Source organism: Grampus griseus (assembly GCF_964374135.1).
Source record: "Grampus griseus genome assembly, chromosome: 6".
Taxonomy (NCBI): domain Eukaryota; kingdom Metazoa; phylum Chordata; class Mammalia; order Artiodactyla; family Delphinidae; genus Grampus; species Grampus griseus.
The window spans coordinates 12413896-12434128 of record NC_139000.1 but is presented as its reverse complement, the minus strand read 5'-3'; the positions used below and the strand labels follow the sequence as shown (position 1 = coordinate 12434128).

The following is a 20233-nucleotide window of genomic DNA, read 5'->3' as shown; positions in this document are numbered from 1 at the left end:
AATTAAGACAGCAGACACAAAACAAAACAGAGACTGAGTTAGGAGCTCCCTCCCGCAGGAGGCTTGAGAGCGGGAAGAGGTCAGAGAGACAGCGTGGTGTGGCGGAGAAATGCCCAGGACCTAGAATACACACATCCGGCTGTCCTCTGGTCCCGGATCCACCACTGGCCAGCTAGGTGGCCATGGGTAGCTTACTTCTTGTCTCCTCTTGGAGCTGTTTCCTCATCTGTAGAATGAGCGTTATAGTAGTACTTAATCTGGAGGAATTGTGGTTAGAAAAGATGGAGTTAAGTAAGCAAAGTACATAGCACAGCACCCAGCTCAAGGCACGTGTCCGGTGATCGGTAGTTGAGGCTGTTATCACTGTACTGATTACTGACTCAGGCTGGGGGAGAGAGAGGAGAGTAAGCCCTGGGGTTTGTTAAGATTTCTCTAGGTGTTTGAGAGAGGGGAAGGCTCTGAGGGGACATGTGATTGGACGTGCTAGGTCTCTCTGCCTCCTCAGGGTTTTGCTGGGGAAATGAAATCCTGCTGAAACTCCGGGGTCTGGAGACTTGATTACGGGGTTCAGAGTGCCAGTCTACCTTTCACCCCCCTGTCTCTTCCCACCCCATGGTCCAGCCCAAGCAGACTAGCGGCCCTCCATCGATCAACATGGCTCTATCCTCACATCGTATGTTCCCCCGCTGCTGAGAATGCCCTTCCCACTCTCCTCCCCCTATCACAGTCCTCATCTCTCCATGCTCAGCACACAACAGAAGGCCATGGTTCACCTGCAAGCCCGGAAGAATGGTATGCAGCTTCACCTGCCCATCCACAGCTCAGGGTCACGAAGCTGGGGAGGCTCCTTACCAGACCCTCGCTAAGTGCCTTACCTGCTGATCTCTGCTCTTCCCAGCATCCCAAGTGGGGAATTTTCAGGAGCCAGAGTTTGCAATGAGAAGATCTGGACTCAAATAGGTTAATAACTTGCTCCCAGTCACACAGATGGCAACAGAGTCAAGTGGAACCCAACTCTGCCCAAACCCTCTTCTTTTCCTTCTTCTTGCCAACTTTGTGTCCTAGCTTATTCTTTCTTTTTGTATATATTTTTTAATTCATTTATTTATTTTTGGCTACGACTCTGCGTCGCGGTGCACGGGCTTCTCATCGCAGTGGCTCCTGTTGTTGCAGAGCACGGGCTCTAGGCGCGCGGGCTTCAGTAGCTGTGGCACATGGGCTCAGTAGTCATGGCTCGTGGGCTCTAGAGTGCAGTCTCAGTAGTTGCGGCACACGGACTCAGTACTTGTGGCTCGCGGGCTCTAGAGCACAGGCTCAGTAGCTGTGGCGCACGGGCTTAGTTGCTCCGCGGCATGTGGGATCTTCCCGGACCAGGGCTCGAACCCGTGTCCCCTGCATCAGCAGGCGGATTCTTAACCACTGCACCACCAGGGAAGTCCCTGTCCTAGCTTATTCTTTACTCGGCATCTCCGCTCCCAGACAGGGCTGTGTCTCATTCAGAGGTGCTCCTGCACCAAGCGCAGTTCCTGGTACCAGCGGGGGAGCTCAGTGATGCTCTAAATGAATGAAAATGTCCATTTGAGAGTCTTGAGACAGGAACACCACAGCCCCCAAATGAGATGCTACCTTTTTATTAAAGGGTCCTTTACAGACTGTGGGCCAGTAGGGAAGCATTGGAAGACATTTGGGATAGTTACCTTTAACATAGTGGGAAATTGGGAGATTAACTCTAACCCTTAGCCCTCCTACTCTCCCCTTTCGTTCCTCTCAGGAGGGATGCGCCTGAGCCGTGCTGGCAGTGTGTACATCTCTTGGAGTAGCTGTTGCTTGCCTCAACGTTACTATCAGGAATCATTTGCAAAATAACTGCACCACTAAGCCTTCCTCCCTCCCCGCAATTAATGACACCCCATGCGTGTGTCTCAGATGAAAGGCACATTATTAATATTCAAAGGAAAAAACGCTCGTAACCATTTTAACATATACAACTAACAATGAACTAAATTTGCTTTGTGGAAGACAGAGAGTGAGCATCCCAAATTAGTTTATGTAAAAGCTGAAATTCCTCCCCGAAAGGTCTCAGTACCATCCTCAAAGAATATCCTGATCATCAGAAATGCTGTCAAGATTCCCGCCAACATTATCCCCTTTGTTGTCTGAAATGTCGAATCAAGCACATCTGGCAAATGTCCTAGAGCTCACAAATCTTTCAAACAGCGTATAATTCCCAACGGTTAGAGAGAACGCCACCGCTTAATCGTGCTCCTCTTCAAAATAGCACCAACTTTCCTTCAATCAGAAACAATGGCTTGGGCTTCTTAAAAATATCGCATACCAGTGATTATTTGCAGAGAGGGCCCCTTTGCGTTTGAACCTGTAGGTTTCAGACAGAATTTAAAATCAAGATCACGAGCCTTGTTTGAATGTATGCTCGGGTAAATGGACGATGGGAAGAAGCAGGGGTGTGAATCGGGGTCCAAAGAGTGACCTGGCCTGGGTGATTCGGAGTCTTTTGGAGGTGACAGCTGGCTCCACCAGGAGAGGATGAAGATGATAGGGGGGTGGGGTGACAGGTGGCACTGACTGAGCCTTGACCCTGCACCGGGCACTCAACTACAGGGGAGGGGTGTATTCGCATGATCCCTGTTTGACAAATGAGGAAACTGAGGCTCGGTGAAGTTAAAGAATTTCCCCAGAAAATTTGGCAGGAACTGGGATTCACACTTGGGCTCATCTGCCTCCAGAGATTTGCCTCTTTCCACTTTGCCCAGCCAACTCCAAGACTGTCTGGAGTCACAGAGGCCTGGGCATGGAGCTCCCAGACGTTGGTGTTTATCTGCTCCCCACCCAACTTTACAAAGCTGCATGGTGAGCAGCTAGAAGTGAAAGACCACTTGGCCTTCTAAAGTTTTTCTGGTATTATTTAAACAGTTGAAAACTAAAAACATCCCAAATGTCCAGCAGGAGGGAACTCATTAAATAATATATGATATAGCCTCGGGAATTCCCTGGCGGTCCAGTGGTTAGGACTCAGTGCTTTCACTGCCGTGGGCCCGGGTTCGATCCCTGGTCGGGGAACTAAGGTCCTGCGAGCTGCGTGGTGCGGCCAAGTAAAAGATAATATATGATATAGGCTTACAATAAAATACAATGCAGCCATTAAAATGGCAGTGAAGGAATGGACCTATTGATATACAAAGGTAGCCATAGTTTATTTCAGGTGAAAAAGCAGGGTAATAATGATAACCACCATTTACTGAGTGCTTTCTATGTTCCAGGCGCTGGTTTGAGCACTTTACATAATTTATTTTCTTTTATCTAGGAAATAGTTGTCTTTATTATTTCCATTTTATAGATGATGAAACTGAGGTGAGGTGCAATGCTTTGCCCAAAGTTACCCGGGTAATAGGTGGCAGGGCTGGAATTTGAATCCAGGTCTAGCTGACTCAGAGGTAAAGATGACATTTGAGCTGGTTCTGAATGAGAAGCTGGAGTTTATTAGTGAAAGAAAGAAAGAACCAAGGGCCTTCCTTGTGGCCCAGAGACATAAAAATATCCAAGGAGTGTAAGATGGCAGTAGTGGTTCTTTTTCCCTAGATAGTTCTCTGCCCACTTTATTGCTCAAAAACTGGCCAAGGAACACGAGTCTTTCAATGCCACCAACAAACCAAGACTCTTCTCATCTTGAAGCCTCTGCCTCCACCTGACAGGTGAGAAAGCTGAGACCCAGAGAGGGAGGATGACGTGCCGGACCCCACACAGCCTGTCTGTGTTAGGGCCGGGGCAGGACCCACCTTCCCACCGCCAGCCAGGGCTCCTTCGGCAAACCCAGGCTGCCCCCCACCCTGCTTCCCCCGTGGTTTCTGCAAAATGGCCGAGCAAGTCTCCTGCCCCGCCCCCTCCCGCTGTCGTCTCTCCTCAAGACAAAAGGCAATTTACCCAAATGTTATAATCACCTGGAGGCTGGCACGCAGGGCCATGCCTGCCATATCTGCGGTACTGTTAGCAGCACCATAATGAAGGCTTTGTGGAGGGATAATATCACACTTGTAACTGCCAAAGAAAATGCCCACACGGACCACAGATCCCGGCATCTGCTTTAAGCAAAAGGGGTATGAAGGGAATTATAGTATCAAATGCCTTTACTGTGCCAGGGACTCGCCACATCCCAGCCCCCTGAGGAATGCATCATTATCCCTATTTGGCAGATGGGGAAACTGAGCCTCAGAGAACTTACTGACAGGAGCAGTTACTAAAGGGAGGAATCGGGACTTGAACCCAGGCGTCTCTGACACCAGAGGCCACACTGTGAACTGATAGGAACTTCTCTGAGGGTCTGGCAAAGCTGTGGACCTTCTTCTCCCCAGAGACATACACCAGAAGCCACCCCCCTCCCCTACAGAGGGTGGGATCGGCCCGTCAAGGCCCTTTTGCTCTAGGAATGACAGCCTGCCCTGCCTTGCGCCCCTCCCTGACCTGCGGGAACCGCCCCCTGCCTGACTCTTTTCCCAGTTCCAATTCCAAAGGCCCTGGAAATTCCCTTTCCAGCCATTGTGCCCACAGGACTCTGACAGCAATACATCCCCCACCCCCCACAGCAGCCTCCTGGAAGCATCCAAAGGATACAGCTTCCCCTTCCGTGGCTGGAGTCTACCCGAGCCAGCACCCCGTGGTTTGTTTCGTCTCCTTTAATAGAAGTGGATGCGAGGCCAGAGCCCAGGGGGCAGGAGCCTCATCTCGCTTCCTCAGCCCACACGCTGGAACCCAGGGCAGCTGGCTGAGAGCCCTGCTCAACCTCAGGTCCAGGAGAGGCAGGCAGGGTTACAGGCCGGCCCCAGGGACTCTGCCAGATCTGCCCTCAGACCCTGGCTCTGCCATTGGCCGGCTGTGTGATCTCAAGCTAGTCTCTTAACTTCTCTGAGCTTCGGTTTCCTCATCTGACAAGTGGGGGTGGAACTATGACCTTCCTTCCAGGATTGTGGTGAGTGTTATTGAGATGATGCAGGGGATGCAGTGAGAGCAGTGCCCAGCCCATGAGGAGCTTAAGGCCTGTCACAGATAACAGTTGGGATTATTTTATATCCCAGGGACTAGTGCTGGTTGAGATGCAGGGGCCTCTTTAACTCCATGCCCCAAAGGGAGGAGCCAGGGTGACCTTGGCAAGCTGCCCTCTGGCCTCCTCCCACCTGCTTTTAATGCCAATTTCAAAACTGGGCTGGAGGCGGGCAGTCCCCTGATCTCTCTAGCCCGCCTTTGGCACTGTTCTGGATGTGTTCCCATCATACTCAGCATTTCTTATTCATCTGGAGCCTCAGACCCTCTAGGATCCCTCCAGACGCGGGCCCTCACTGATCCCCTGTGGATACCAGGGTCTCACCTGGGGCCACCTCAGTGCCTGCCACCTCCCCAAACCAGTGCAGGGTCGGGGGTGGGGAGAGATGCATAAACAGTCACAGGACCCGGGATGGGCACTCTCTGGATGGAAGCCTAGAGCCTAAGTGTTCAAAAGGCTGCAGAGAACCTGCAGAGAACCTGCCCCTCAAAATATAGGTCAGAAAGTAACATAACAGAAACCATTAAAAAAGTACATGGAAGGAAGTCCAAAATAAGTTTATATTCTCCATGATGTTTATATTAATGTTTAATGTGGAATATCAGATTTGAGATTCTTTTTTTAAAAATAAATTTATTTAATTTATTTATTTGTGACTGGGTTGGATCTTCGTTGCTGCGCACGGGCTTTCTCTAGTTCCAGTGAGCAGGGGCTACTCTTCATTGCAGTGCGCGGGCTTCTCATTGCGATGGCTTCTCTTGTTACGGAGCATGGGCTCTGGGCACATGGGTTCAGTAGTCGTGGGTGACGAGCTCCAGAGTACAGGCTCAGTAGTTGTGGCGCATAGGCTTAGTTGCTCTGCGGCACGTGGGATCTTCCTGGACCAGGGATCGAACCCATGTCCCCTGCATTGGCAGGCGGATTCTTAACCACTGCTCCACCAGGGAAGTCCCAGATATGAGATTCTTTCTCCAAAAAACCGGGAGTGCCCTGCTTTGCTGGTGCCAGGAGTCAGAAGCACAGTGTGCTGGGGGAGCACAGAGAAAACGGTGTGTCCCAAGTCAAGTTGATGTTCTGGAAAAGGTGGTGTTTGGCTAGGCTTTAAAGTTTGAGAGGTGGATTTTGCTGCCTGGAAAGGAAGGGAAAACATGAGCAGAGGCACAGAGATGCAGGGGCCTGGGTACTCAAGATGGAGCACCTGAGACCCACTACTGTGTTGGGAGACAGAGGAGTAGTCAAGGAAGGCCTCCCTTAGGCAGTGATGGACAGAGTAGGCTTTGATGGGTGTGTAGGAGTGTGTCTGAGCTGGGCATTCAAAGCAGAGGGACACAGTGTGGGCTGGAGAGAGGCTTGAATGTCAGGTTAGGGAGCTTAGCTTCAATCCTTCAGACAGTAAAGACGTAGTAGTTGCAGAAAGATTTTTCAGGGAAGTCTGTAGTGGCTGAGGGCTGCAGCTCTGGAGATAGACTTGGCTATGAACCTGTACCCCCTTATTAGCTGAGTGAGCTGGGACATATAGCTCCATCTCTCTGAGCCTCAGAGCCCTCCCCTGTGAAACGGGATAATAACACTGGCTTTGGGGCTTCCCTGGTGGTGCAGTGGTTGGGAGTCCGTCTGCCAGTGCAGGGGACACGGGTCTGAGCCCTGGTCCGGGAGGACCCCACGTGCCGCGGAGCAACTGAGCCCAAGCGCCACAACTGCTGAGCCTGCGCTCTAGATAGAGTCCGTGTGCCATGACTGCTGAAGCCCGCGCGCCTAGAGCCCATGCTCCTCAACAAGAGAGGCCACTGCAACAGGAGGCCCCCACTCGACACAACTAAGGAAGGCCCACGTGTAGCAGCGGAGAACCCAGCCAAAAATTAATTAATTAATTAATTTTTTAAAAAAATCTTTAAAAAATAATAACACTGACTTTGCAAGATTGCTGTGAGGATTAAGTGAGTTCTAGTCTGAGTTCCGTAGGTCCTTAACATCCTAACATCCCTCCTGGCCATCCCCACTGTCCCAGCCTTAATTCTGCCCCCAGCATCTGCCACCTGGAGGACAGGCCCAAGTGCCAGGCCCGTCCCTGTCAGTCCATTGTCCACACGCAGCTGGAGAGCAGGGGCAGAAGGCAGCAGAGGGTCAGAGCAAGGGCCGACCGAGTGACCTTGACCTCAGCACTTGGCTTCCCAGCGCTGCCTGTGTACAGCGGCCAGGCATCACAGACATCTTTAGTGAACACAAATGCAATTATGACTGCTTGAAAAATAAAAGTGGGAATCAGGGAAACAAGAAGAATAGCAATATAGATGGTGTTGGTGACTTTGCACCCTCCCCTACTTAGCACACACCTGCTCTGGAGTGAGTGTGGGAGATGTGAATCAGTTGGTCTGCGTCCCTGTGCACCTCCTGTTGTGTGAGCACCTTGCCACACACAGGCTGATGCTAGTATTTAAGGATGTGTATTTTTTTTTTTTTACCAGTAGGGCCCATAAACACAGGCCAGCTATGCATCTGGACCTCAACAGCAGGAATAACTCTCTGTCCCAATAGTGTCAGAATCCCAATAGTACGACACTTAGTGAGACGTCCTTCTCCAGTCTGGGGCTTTCCTAAGAGATTCCCAAAGGTCATTATGACCGTGGGCACTTTTCCCTTTACCCACCAACTGGAGCATCTGCAATGCCACCTGAGACACCAACTGTGCACGTAACAAAGGTGGTATGAGAATTGCATGAGATCAGGCATGGAAAGTACATGCATGTGCCCGGCACATGGACCTGATCCCAGCTCACCATGTTCGTTGCCCAGACTCACCCTCCCCCGGTCACAGCCCGATCCAGCCCTAGGTCTGACCTCGAAGGTCTCAACCCAATGGTTTCAACATATTAAAACAGAATGTAGCCACGCTCCCATATTAAATGTAATTTTTTGCTGTTAAAACTTCGAAAGGATTTTTCAGACTTTGCTTGGTAGATGGTGTGACTGCAAGACTTTAACAATTGGCTGTGATTTCTTGAGAGCCATGTACACACTGGAGAATTCTTGACAAATGAGGAAACCAAGCCTACGAATTGATTTCAAGTGTAATAACATTGTTTTGGTTTCTAAATTTAATAATTAATTCAGGCTTTATGCATTAATTATAACATTTATTAATTTCAGTGTTGCAGTTTCTCTTTCTGTGTTTCAGAGTCAGTCATTTTTTCCCATGTCTCTTACAGTGGAATAGGCCTTGACGAGCTTGTGGGTGCTGGGCCCTGCCCCTCTAGTTCCCCGTGGGTGAAGCAGCCTGGCCTCACCACACCCACCCCTACCCCCTGGAGACCTCCACCCACCCAGCCCAGAAGATGCTCCTTTACAGGGAAAGCAAGAGCAGCCCCGGGCCTCCCTTCCTGCCCGATGGTGGGCTCTACCTGGGCAGCCACCCGTCAGTCAATATTGGCGACGCTGTGGCCTTGGCCTCTGGCCACACCTCTGCCAGCAAAGTTCAAAGCCTCTTTGCAGGAGTTGGGACAGGGATGGCCCGGCATTGGGTGCCGCTCTCACCCCTGCATTTGCACAGAGGGTGTGGCCGGGCTTTGGGGACTGCACCTGCCCACAGCCTGGGGTGCCAGGTTTGCCATGCACCTCTCGCCCCAGCCACAGTTCACACAGGAACCGTCTGAGAGCGTGCTGGCCTTGACCCCAGGAAGAGAGGGCAGCCCTCACGGCAGAGCTCCTGCCCTGGAGCCTGGCGTGGCCTGGCGTTCTGGGTGCGCGCCGGGCTGTCACTGCAAGCTGCACGCCTCCTCCCTTGACATCTGATCACACACGCACAGACTCAGACGTTCACACACCGCCTGCCACTCACCCAGCCACACACCGCGTGTCACACGCAGGCTGAGGGTCCCCATACGGGCGCACTCTCTCTTCACCCTGCGCCTCAGACAGAGCCACTTACACACTCACGGCACACCGATGCACGCTTGCACATGCTCACACTTGGGTAGATTCCCACACTTTGACGGAAACACGCCCACTTGTGCCCATGCACACACAGCCTCACCAAGTGTGACCTTCACACCAGCACTCTGTGCCCCTCCCCTCCCCGCTGGTGGAATGAGGTGGGGAGACGGTTCGCACCCCAAGCCTTGGTTTCCCCGTCCTGACTGGGGCCAATGCCTTTTACTCACTGAGAAGAGGACGGACGTGCCCCCTTTCCACAGAGCCCTGTGCTTCCCGGGTGCTCGGCCAGTGTGACCCTCATCCCCTCTCCCGAGGCTGGACACCTTGACTCACCTGGTCTCCTCCCTTTCCCTGTCCCCACCCGAGGCTCCCGCACACCAGGTGGGCGCTGCAGGTGTGCTTGGCCCAAAGGCGTGCCATGAGCTAGCGACATCTGGCCTGCGGGTGCCTGATGACCTGAATCAGCCCGTTTGCCCTCTCTGTGCTCGCCTGCCCCAAGCTGCCCCTCGCTCTGAACAAAAGCACTGGTTGAGCTGCGGCTCTTGATCCTTGTGTAAAGACCTCCGCCTCCCCAGCGCCTCCCTCCGCCCCCACAGGGAACCAGAAGTTCCAGGGCTGCTGAGTTCCTTAAGAACACCCCCTTGAAGGTACCCAGTTTGGGAATTAAAGGCCCATCGAAATGATGATCCGAGCTCACACTTCCTGGGTACCCACCTAGGGCCGTTCAGCCCCGCCAGTCCCCAGTCTGCCCTCTGCCGGAGGTCTGGTTAAACCCACTAGACAGACAAGGAGCCGGCTCAGAGAGGGGCAGTGACTTGTCCAAGATCACCCAGCAAGATGGCGGCAGGGCTCACAAAGGACCCTGAACTCCCTCCAGCCTATGCTGTGCAGTCGCAGGGGCCCTTAAGTCCCATCTTGCAAAGACAGCTTCTGGCTTTCTTTGGTTTTGGGCATTTCCTGCGCCCCAGGCACTGTGCTAAGCACTTTTCGGGAATGACCTCAGTTGATCCTCCCAGGAAACCTTCCAGGCAGGCACCTCCGCAGATGAGGAAATGACACCCAGAGAGGTGCGAGGCCATCTGCCCAAGGTCTCTGAGCTAGTGGCGGCCGAGCTCCAAAGCTCGCGCCCTTAACAACTGCGCCACACCGCCTCCCTGCCAGCCATCAGGGGAGCCAACATTGTGTTGCATGTGCCGTCCGACTTTCAGGACTCTTCTTCCGCCAGCACTGCACCGACCTGCAGGCTGCACGAATGACACTCTCCGTGACCTGGGCCCTGCTTGGTGGCCTGTGCGGGCCTGCCCCTCCCACCCTCACCGTGGGGCCCCAGGCCAGCCAGGGCTTTGAGCTTCCGGAGCGTGGCTCGCGCCCAGGTGTGAGCCCAGACAACCCATCCTCCCCATGTGGTGGGGCTGCTCGGTCCTTGGCCTCGAGACAGGAAAGGAAACAGCGGCCGGTGGCCTTGGCGCCGCCCTTGGCCTTGGCCCCGCCCTTGGCATGTCTGCTTTGCCCTCTCAGCTCCGTTGGCTGAGGGTGGGGAAGAAATTCTTCCCCCTTTTTCTAAATCCCACAGAGCAAACTTATTACTTTTATGTCCCCAAAGTTACATTTCTTTATTCATTCATCCATATTAAATAAGTATATTTAATATACTTATTAAATACTTTTCAAGTGCTGGATCTGCGCCGGGCTCTGAAGAGTGAATTGATCATGGTGACCATGACCATGACCGCAGCCTGGGTCAGGGAAGGTGACATCCAGGCAGGGCCCATGGTGGCAGAGGACGGCCAGGGGGACACACATTCATCAGGTGCCTGAAGCTGGGCTGTGATAGGCCTGAAAGGAAACCATGATCATGCAGGCAGCCCTGCTTCCTGACCACACCATCTTTAATGCGCTGTGTATTTCTACTTCTTTGACAGAAATCCTAGAAAAACTCATCCATGTTACATTGGGTTGTTTGTGTTGAAAGAATTAATGTGTCAAACGTACATGTTTAAAATATGTTGCAGTTGTTATGCGCATGTTCAGGTCTTTCTTCACTTTTATATTCACTAAGGTCCAGAAATGGGAAGTGCCCTGGGCCTCCCTTGAGCTCTGAGAGGCCCTGCACCTGAACCAGGTCCTGAAAGGAAGGGTGTCCCCCGCTCCCTGGAGCAGCTTGTACAAAGGCACAGGGACACTGAACACATGCCTGTGGGCGACTGTGTTACGTCAGGGTAGCTGCATTTCACAGCGGGGGAGGGAGGCAGGCTGGAAAGTTCTTAAGGTCCAGGCGAAGGAGTGGGGAGCCTTCACAGGGAAAGCTTCTCAGTCGGGTGGCCTGTGGTCAGACTCGGGGTCTCTCTTGCTGCAAGTTCCTTTTCTTCTCTGTAAGAAGCCCAGCTCTCCTAGTGACTGGTGAGATTCATTGGGGGCAGCAGGGGAGGGGATGCAGGGAGCAGCGAGGTCACTTCCAAAGCTTGAGAACCAGAATAAAGAAATCTCTGTGCCCCAAGAGCAGATAGATTAAGCCACAGAGTGCCTGGGTCACCCCTCTGGGTCTCAGTCCCCTCTGTCCCCCAGGACCAGGCACAGGGCTGGCCACAGGATTGAGCTTGTTGACTTAATCGTTCATTCATTCATTCAACAGATGTGGGCTAAGCACTCCTGTGTGCCAGACACTGGTCTGATGATGCCACAGTGAAGAAGCAGACAAGGCCCTGGTTTCATTGGAGCTTGTAGTGTGGATGGGGAGACAGACAACATGTAAATAAACAAGAAAATTGCAGCAAGAGGCATACGCCCTGAAGGAGATAAAATGAACACCGGATATCAGGGATCACTGCGAAGTGACATTTGAGATGAGACATGAATGCCAAGAAATAGGTGTCAGGAATGTTTGTTGATAGCAATCAAAGACAAATCAGAAGGCAACAGACTTATTCCAGACTTCAACTGGCAAAGCAGTTGTTGGTTGCCCACGGCACGCTGGGTCCAGTGGTCAACAGGCAGACATAGTCTCTGCATTAAGTTTACAGCCCAGTGGGAGAGAAAACTATGTAAGGAAATCTGCAAGTAAGTGTAGGCTCATAAATTTTTTTATTGAATGAAAGATTCTTTAAGTTCTATAGTGCTTTACAATTTTCAAGTTTCATACATATGATTTCATATAATCCCATAATAACCCCTTTCCCCCCCACACCCCTGTATGGCCCCCTCCTCCCTTCCCTCTCCCCACAGGTAACCACTAGTTTGTTCTCCATATCTGTGTAGAATCATAAATTGTGAAGTGCAGGGCCCAGGACAGAGGAAAGGGCGTGAAGGACTTTATTTGGGATGGTTGGGTATGTGAAAAGGTTTCCACTCCTCTTGGAGAACATGATCATCTCACCTTTTACAGAGCACACTGGATTTTCAGGCATTTTTAAAAATAAACATTTTATTTTAGTACAATTTCAGATATACAGAATTATTGAAAAGATAGTACAGAGAGTTCCCACTATACCCCACATCCAGTGTCCCTATTATTAACATCTTATATTGTACCATGCATCTGTCGCAATTAATGAACGAATATCGATACATTTTTATTAACTAAATAAAAATAACTAAAGCCCATACTTCATTCAGATTTCCTCCATCTTTCCTTAATGTCTCTTTTCTGTTCCAGGATCCCACCCATGACACCACATTACATTTAGTTGTCACTTCACCTTAGGATCCTCTTGGCTGTGAGAGTTTCTCAGACTTTCCTTGTTTTCGATGACACTTTTGAGGAGTACTGGTCAAGTGTTTTGTAAAATGTCCTTTGATTGGAATTTGTCTGATGGTTTTCACATGATTCGACTGGGGTTGTGGGTTTGGGGGAGGAAGACCACAGAGGTGAGGGCCATTTTCATCATATCAAGGCTATACACTATCCACATGGCTTATCACTGCTGGTGTTGACCTTGATCACTTGGATGAGGTGTGTTTGTCAGGTTTCTTCATTGAAAAGTTACTCTTTTTTTTGGTTCTTTACCCCCTTCCTATACCGTCTTTTTTACGAGGAAATCACTATGCAGCCCACATCTAAGGAATAGGGAGTTATGCCCCATCTCCTTGACGGCAGACTACCCACATAAATTGTTTGGAATTCTTCTGCACAGGAGATCTGTCTATTCTCCAACTTTTATGCATTTTTACCAATATTTTTTTACTTTTTAGAAATTCAAGAACCTATTGGTGTTTCTAGGAACCTAGAAACATTTTGCATCATTTACTAAAATGCATGAAATTACCAAGGCAATAAATTAGAGGGTAGGAAAAAAGCCAATGATTATTTTTATTTTCTATTGCGGATACACATTAATGAAAGATTTGGGAAATACCAAAAACAGAAGAACCTCTCTAGCCCCACTGCTCAGAGCTGACCATGATTCACGTTCAATTTATTATTTTTAATTTTTCTTCTGTGCACAATTTTTACACAGATTATACTGTCTATGTAATTTTGTTTCTTACCTCCTTCCATCTTTTTTTTTTGCTTATTATAATATCAGAAACATTCCTCCTATGTTGCTATACAGACTTCCTAACCATATTTTTTCAGTGGCTGCTAAATTCTCATGTGGCACATGGTGTCTCCCACCCGCCCCCCAAACTTAGCAGTATGCCTGGCACATAGTCAGTGTTTAGAAATTATTTGTTAAATGAATGAATATACAACAAAGTAATCATCCTCTTGTTTTTAGAAGCATAGGTTATTTCAGTTTTCTTGATTCTAAATAGTACCGAGACAAACAGATTATTCCCATAACATCCCAGGGTGGAATTACTGGGCCAGTGGGGGCCAAAAGTTTTCAAGATAAATGCACCAAACCAGAAATCTCCCTCCCCTTCCTCTGAACCACCGGCAATTGTGCCGAGGGTAATAATTTACAATTGATTAAAGAGTTTGCGGGGTGTTTTTTTCCCCATCTTTTTTTCCCCTCCTCTCCCCGTCTCGTCCTGCCGAAAAAGGGGGAAAATTATCCTAGAAGGTGAAGATGTTCTCAGACAATCATATTAACATATTCCAACAATCGCAATTTGCAAAATAGTAATCACAACTGCCGGGATCTGGGAGGCATTAATCAAAGCTGCAGGTTTAATTCCATTTTAAATATTGATGAAATGTGCTTGGGCAGCCTCACCCTGGCGTGGCAGGGACAGGGGAGCCGCCTCGCGGCACAGGGGAGGTGGAGGGGAGGGTTGGGGAGCAGCTGCTGGAGGGGAGGCATCTGTCATTCAAATTGGTGACTGAGCGGCCAGGTAGAGAGTGAAAGGGGTAGTGAAGAGGGCTGTTAAGTCCATTGCTGTCAATTTGTAACCATCAGGGAGGGGCCTGAGGACTGGTTCAGCACAATAAACCCAGTTGGTCTGGTTTCAGGGTTACCACTGAAGAGGTTGCAGCTGCACTGATTCGAATAGCCCGGAGACTTCAGAACTGTAATTATCAACCAGGCTGCTCTCGGTGTGGCAAAAGTGGGCTTCACCAGCACTTAACTCCTTGTGTGCCGCCGCTCTCCCCGCCCACCATCCCCCCCCACCCCCCGGGGTTGACAGCCAGGTGCGGATTCCCCCGCAGCCTCCTCGGGGAAACTGAGGCCCACCGGCTGCTGAGGGCAGTCCTCAAAGGCCAGAGCGTGCAGGCAGAGAGCCTTTCTCCTGAGGTCACAGACAAAGAACTAATGGGGGCGGTTACGGAGGAGGCCGGCTCTGTGGGGCAGCCTCGCCTTCTGGCACCGTCGGGCCTGCCCTGGGGTGAAAAGTCAGGCTTTGGGGTCTGATGAGCCTTGGCTTAAATTCCGCTGGCCGTGGACACGAGGTAAGGCTCGTCCTCTGTAAAGTGGAGGTAATCTTTCGTACCCTACTGGGCTCTCACAAAAAACTCAGATCGACGTTTGTAAATTACAGAGCACACAGTAGGCTGACAATAGCCTTGTCTCCCTGGGCCGGGGAGTGGTGCTGTCACAGAAGAGGAAAGGGCTCCTGGCAGGCGCCTCTGGTTCGGAGGGTAGGATATCTCAGGCCCTCTGCGTTTCAGCTCTCAAGGAGTGTCTTTTATGTCTAGCTTCTGCCATTTGGCACCCAAGGAGGATGAGTAATTCCATACTCCCACCTCTCGGGAGGGAGACACTGAGCTAGGCAGGGGGTGAGGGTAGGAATCAAAAGACTCTGGTGCTGCGCCCTGAGGACAGCTGCTCGAGGGCAAGGGTTTGGGCCGGGGCTCTTTATCCCCAGGAAGAGGGAAGGCAGGAACGAGGGAAGGACCGCAGGCAGGCATTGCGGCGCTGGGGAAAAAAACATGGGCTTCGCTGGGAGTCTTGGGGAATGAAGTCTGTGCACGGCTCCGTAACCCTCCTCCTGGAATATAATCCCAGAGAAATTCTCCCACGTATCCACGAAGGGATGGACCCAAGAACATTTGTCCCAGCGTCATTCCCGGTCACCGGAGGTGGAGGCAACCTGCGTGCCCACCCCTGGGAGGATGGGTAGTACAACATGACGGAAGCCCACCATGGAATATTAGGCAGCAGTCAGGAGCAAAGAACTAGATGTCCGCGTCGCAACAAGAATAGATCTTGAAAATGTAGTGTTGAGTGAAAAAAGTGAGGCACAATGAAATTCACAGCACAATGCCATCTATGTAAATTGAAACCACATTCGCACACAAAACAACAGTACACATTTTACAGAGCTACGTGCATTTTTAGGGGTATATATCCCGCCATTGGAATGGGTCTCTGTCGTGGTGGGGGGAGGGGCTGGGTGTGGCTTTGGAGGATAAAGGGGAAAAATGAAAATAGAGTCAGCCCTCAGAGGGGCCTGGCACAGAGAGTGTGCTGTGGACTAAGGGATGTGTCCCACTCAACTCTCTCTCTCTGAGGTTTAAAAACAGCACAGGCCTTGTACTCAGACAGCCCCGGGGCTCAAGTTCTGGGCTCTCCCACGTACCAACACTGTGGCTGTGGACTAGCGACTCATCCTCTGAGCCTGTTAGTCCGTCCACAGAAAGGTGGGCTTGCCGCCATCGGGTGGTCATGAGGATTAAGTTAAGGGAGATAAATGCATGTGGGCCTACAGGACCCCCAGATCCTCCTCTCCTCTCCCCACCGAAAGGACCTGGGCAAACGGAGGGTGTCAGCCCCCTGGGAAACCACAGGTTCTCTGAAGCGTCCAGAATGGAAAGCCCAGAAAAGAAACGAAGGCCTCGACCGGCTGTCCCGGGGGTGACGTTGGTGGATGTCACACTGGGCACGGGCCCAGCTCAGAGCGGCCCATCCATGTTGTGCCTGGCTCCGTCAGCAAGGTCCACCTCCAACATCCACCCCAGCCCCAAGACCCCGCCTGGGGGCTCCCGGCGCAGGGCATGACCGCCTCTCCCTCTTCCTCTCTTGCAGATGATGACGAGCACGAGTGGATCATCCGGACGTGTCGGAAGGGCTGGGACGAGACCATGGGTCCTAAGCCCAAGCCGTGAGCGCTAAGCCCCCTCGGTCACAAGCTTCCTTCTGTGCCCCGGCATTGGCTGGTCCGGGGAGCAGGCTGTAGTTTTAGAACCTGGCTTTTGACTCAGGAATAAAAGCTTTCTGCCATCAGTGGCCCTAAGTGTACTTTCCTTAGACTATTTCTCGGAGCGGGACCCTCACTCCACCTGCATCACAATCACCTGGGCAAAATTGTGAACTAGCTCTTCCTGGGCCCCACCCTAGTACCTGCGAATCAGAATCGCTGAGACTGGGGTCTAGCAGTTTGCATTCTCAGGTATTTCTTACGCATATGGAAGTTTGAGAGCCATCAACTTATAATGACAGACAAATGTAATTGAATGAGCAACTCATGTGTGCGGGCAGTGTGGTTATGTTATCTCAGCTCCACACAACAGCCTTGTAAGAAAGGGCTTAGCATTACCTTTTAGAGATGGGAAATCTGAGGTTCAGAGAAACTAAGTGACCTGCCCTAGGTCACACGGCATTTGAATCCGAGTCTTCCTGAAGGTAAAGCCCAGCTGTTTTTTGTTTGTTTGTTTACTACAAGCTGCCTGCCTTACCAGTCTTGATTTCACAGGGCAGTAGGACAGGATGACTGTGCCCAGGCTCACGGCTGCTATCTTCCTGTAAGCCCAGGAATGATTACCCAGGACTGCCTCTTCCTCTCGGAAGCGTCCCTATGTGAGCCTCCTACCCTAAGCACGGAATCGGTGGGGTGCCACAGACAGAACGCAGCTTCGGCGTCATACACACCTGGGTGTGAATCCCAGCTCCATCGCAGGGTATCACACAACCTTGGGCAAGTCACTTCACTTCTCTGAGCTTCAGTCTCCTCATTTGTAAAATGTATGATGATGCTTAAACCCATAGGGTAGCTATGTGGATTGAATGAAACAGTACAATAAAGGAGCTGGCTCTTAGCAGGTATTCAATACCGCTTGCTTTAAAAACGAATCCGTTAGCTGTGCATACAGAGTAATTATTCCTCAGAATCACCCCCAGGGATCTCACGTGTCAGCTGAAAACCAGCAGGGGAAGTGGTACCACGTTCCAGGGCTGTACCTGGGCCACAAGCAGCCTGGATCACCTGGATCTTTGCGTAGCTTTCCCTCCTTAGAGGCTGCGAACCCTGCAGCCCCCCGCTCCTTGTCCCCTGGCTCACCAAGGGCTGCTCAGGAGAGGGAGTGGGGCCTGGGAGGGCTTTGCCAAGGTCGCAAGGGCAGGAAGCTAGCCTTTGATCTAGGGCCCCATGAGCGGCCTGCTGGGACAGAGCCAGGAGTCAAGGGAGACCTGGGCCCGCTCAGCTGCGCCACAGAGGGATGGGGGATCACCTTTCCCCGCCAAGGCAACAGTCACTCACCTCAGTAGAATGACAGGACTGATGTCCACTGGGGGTTTCCAAACTGTGTTTTGAAAATAAAGTATATTCATGTAAAGGAACACACACACACAAACTTCCTTTTCAAAGATACACATATATCTAAATATCTAAATAAGAAATGGATGGGAAGAGTGGAGGGGCAGGGACAAGGATGGGGTCAAGGATGGAGAATGCAACAACTAACCGGGGGGCCCTGCAGGGGCGATGGCCACGTACACCCTGAGCTGAGGCTTCGGAGTGACTCTGTGCGGGGCCACGGGGTGGGGCTGGGGCGCCGGGGAAGCCTCTGCGCCAGGCAGAGCCATTCCACTCTCTTCCTGGTGGGCTCTGGTTTGCACAAAAGGTTCTGCTGCTACAAGAACATCTGGTGGCCGGCAGAAGGATGCGCTCTCCCACTCCCCAGATTACAGGGTGGCTCTGGAACCCGAGGAGGCCAGTATGAGACCCAGACTCGTGTGGAAGCTGGAGCCCTGTGGCCCTGTCTCCCATCGCATATTCCCTTTCACTTCGCAGTATCAGATTCTCCCCCATCTCCCACTCAGGCTCCTCTGTGCCTCCCTCCCTGGTCCCCCAGCATCTCCTCCATTGAACTTATTTCCGTGAACCTCTCATCTAAGGGTACAGCTCAAACGCCCCCCTCCGTCTCGACAGCACGTCGGAGGGATCCGTCTGTCTCCAGCATTTGCTGGGCTGAGAGCCCCCCTTGGACCCTTCTGAGGCTGCAGGGCTGGCACGGGGCCCAGCAGAGCGCGGTCAGGAGTGGGACGGAGGACAGCAGCCAGCCTGATTTCCTACACAGCTCAGATTAGAGAAGAAACCCACCACCATGCCTTTACAACGCTCCGTTTCCTAGCTGGGAAACAGAACCAGTCTTAGAAGGGGTTTCACTGTCTAGCAGCCCAGATATTCTAGGGGCCAGGCCTGAGCCTGAGCCCTTAATCAGAGAGCAGGAAAGAAATGGAATTCCATCGTGCTCCGGATGTCAGTGCCAGCACTTCTACTTGCATTAACTTTATTTATTACACAAATAAGACATTTACAAAGCACAACATGAAAGGTATGTAACAAAACAGACATTGGTTTTACAAAAAAGTGCTTACAATTTTTTTCCGTGTGTGTGTGTGTTTTCCTCCTTTTGTTTTGTATTTAAATAAATAGTCTTGATGGCCTGTATGTTCCCAGGCTGTTCTAACAGGCTAGTGGAGACGTGTCTGAACCGCAGCATGCTACGACCGTGTGATCCACGCAAGGAACAGACCCTGGGGGGAGGCTCAAGGCAGAGTGGGTACTGGGTGACCCTGGGCATGGCTCGGCTGGCCACTGACCACGTCAAAGGAAAGATTAGAGCTCCCCAGTCACCAGGAACTGGGCCCAAGCTGCTCCGGTTAACGTCAGCTCCAAGGGTAGGGCCAGGCACACTCTATTCACCGGGTGAGTTCTGAACCAAGCTGCACTGATCACATTCTGAGGGGTGTCTTTCCTTTGCCCTGAGTCAGCTGGAACTGTCTTTGAAAGGGAAAAGAAGCAAGTTCCCTTCTTGGGCTGCACCCGGGCCCAGCCCTCCTCCAGGTCCCAGAGTAAGAAGAGCATATCGTTTTTCACGTTAAGTGCCAACTTCAAGCATGTGGATTCCGAACCCTTATCCAGACTCGGCGAGATAGAGAGTGCTGCGATCGATTAGCGATGTCTGCCATGGGTGAAACCGGGGCAGCAGACACCTAGGTACCATGAACTTGCTTTCCCTGTCCTAGAGTCTCCTTCCGAAAGCAACATATCAGGTTAATCAAAGCAGGAAGGAGGACTTGGGCTGAAACATGCTTACTAGCAGCCTCTAGTGGGAAATGCATCAGGACACCCAAGTCATTCTAAAATTACAGGATTAGCCTGGGACAAACGGGGTCCCCTGAAAACATAAATCATGGTCTTGTGTAGCCCAAGCCCCTTTGTTTGGGGTGGAAGAGCTGCAGCGGGACAGGGTGGATGTGAGCACAGCTGTGTCTGGCCTGCGTTCTCAGGAGTGAGTGGGACTGGCTCTGGGCAGGGTTGGTGGGGAAGCCCAGAAGTGCTAGCTAGAATCCTGGGGTGCTACCACCTAGGCAGCAGGCACCCTCTCTCTACTGAGCCAGGGGCTGAGCCAGGGCCTGCCCCGCCTGGTAGCACCCCAGAAGTACACTCACCTAGGCAGCAGGCACCCTCTTTCTACTCAGAGGTGGGTCTAGAATGAAAGCTCTGCCCTTTCCCTGGGCTCTGTTCCCCAGCTCCCCCATGAGAGGTCCCCCCAAAGAAGACGTGGCCCAAGCACCCCCATCAGGAGTCAAGTAGCCAACAAGGGTCCCCAACTCTAACTTGTCCAAGCGTTCAGAAATGTCATCA

The 20233-nt window shown here is 51.6% G+C and overlaps 1 protein-coding gene across 1 annotated transcript in view; it reads left to right on the top strand.

The window, feature by feature from the left end:
* Window positions 1-16469, top strand: part of MORN5 (MORN repeat containing 5) — a gene marked incomplete at its 3' end in the record, with an annotated part of 33308 nt that extends 16839 nt beyond the window's left edge. The window contains exon 5 of the mRNA XM_082656127.1: window positions 16390-16469. Within this exon, the coding sequence (XP_082512253.1) occupies window positions 16390-16469 (80 nt within the window). The remainder of the gene's footprint in view (window positions 1-16389) is intronic.
* Window positions 16470-20233: the final 3764 nt, after the last annotated feature.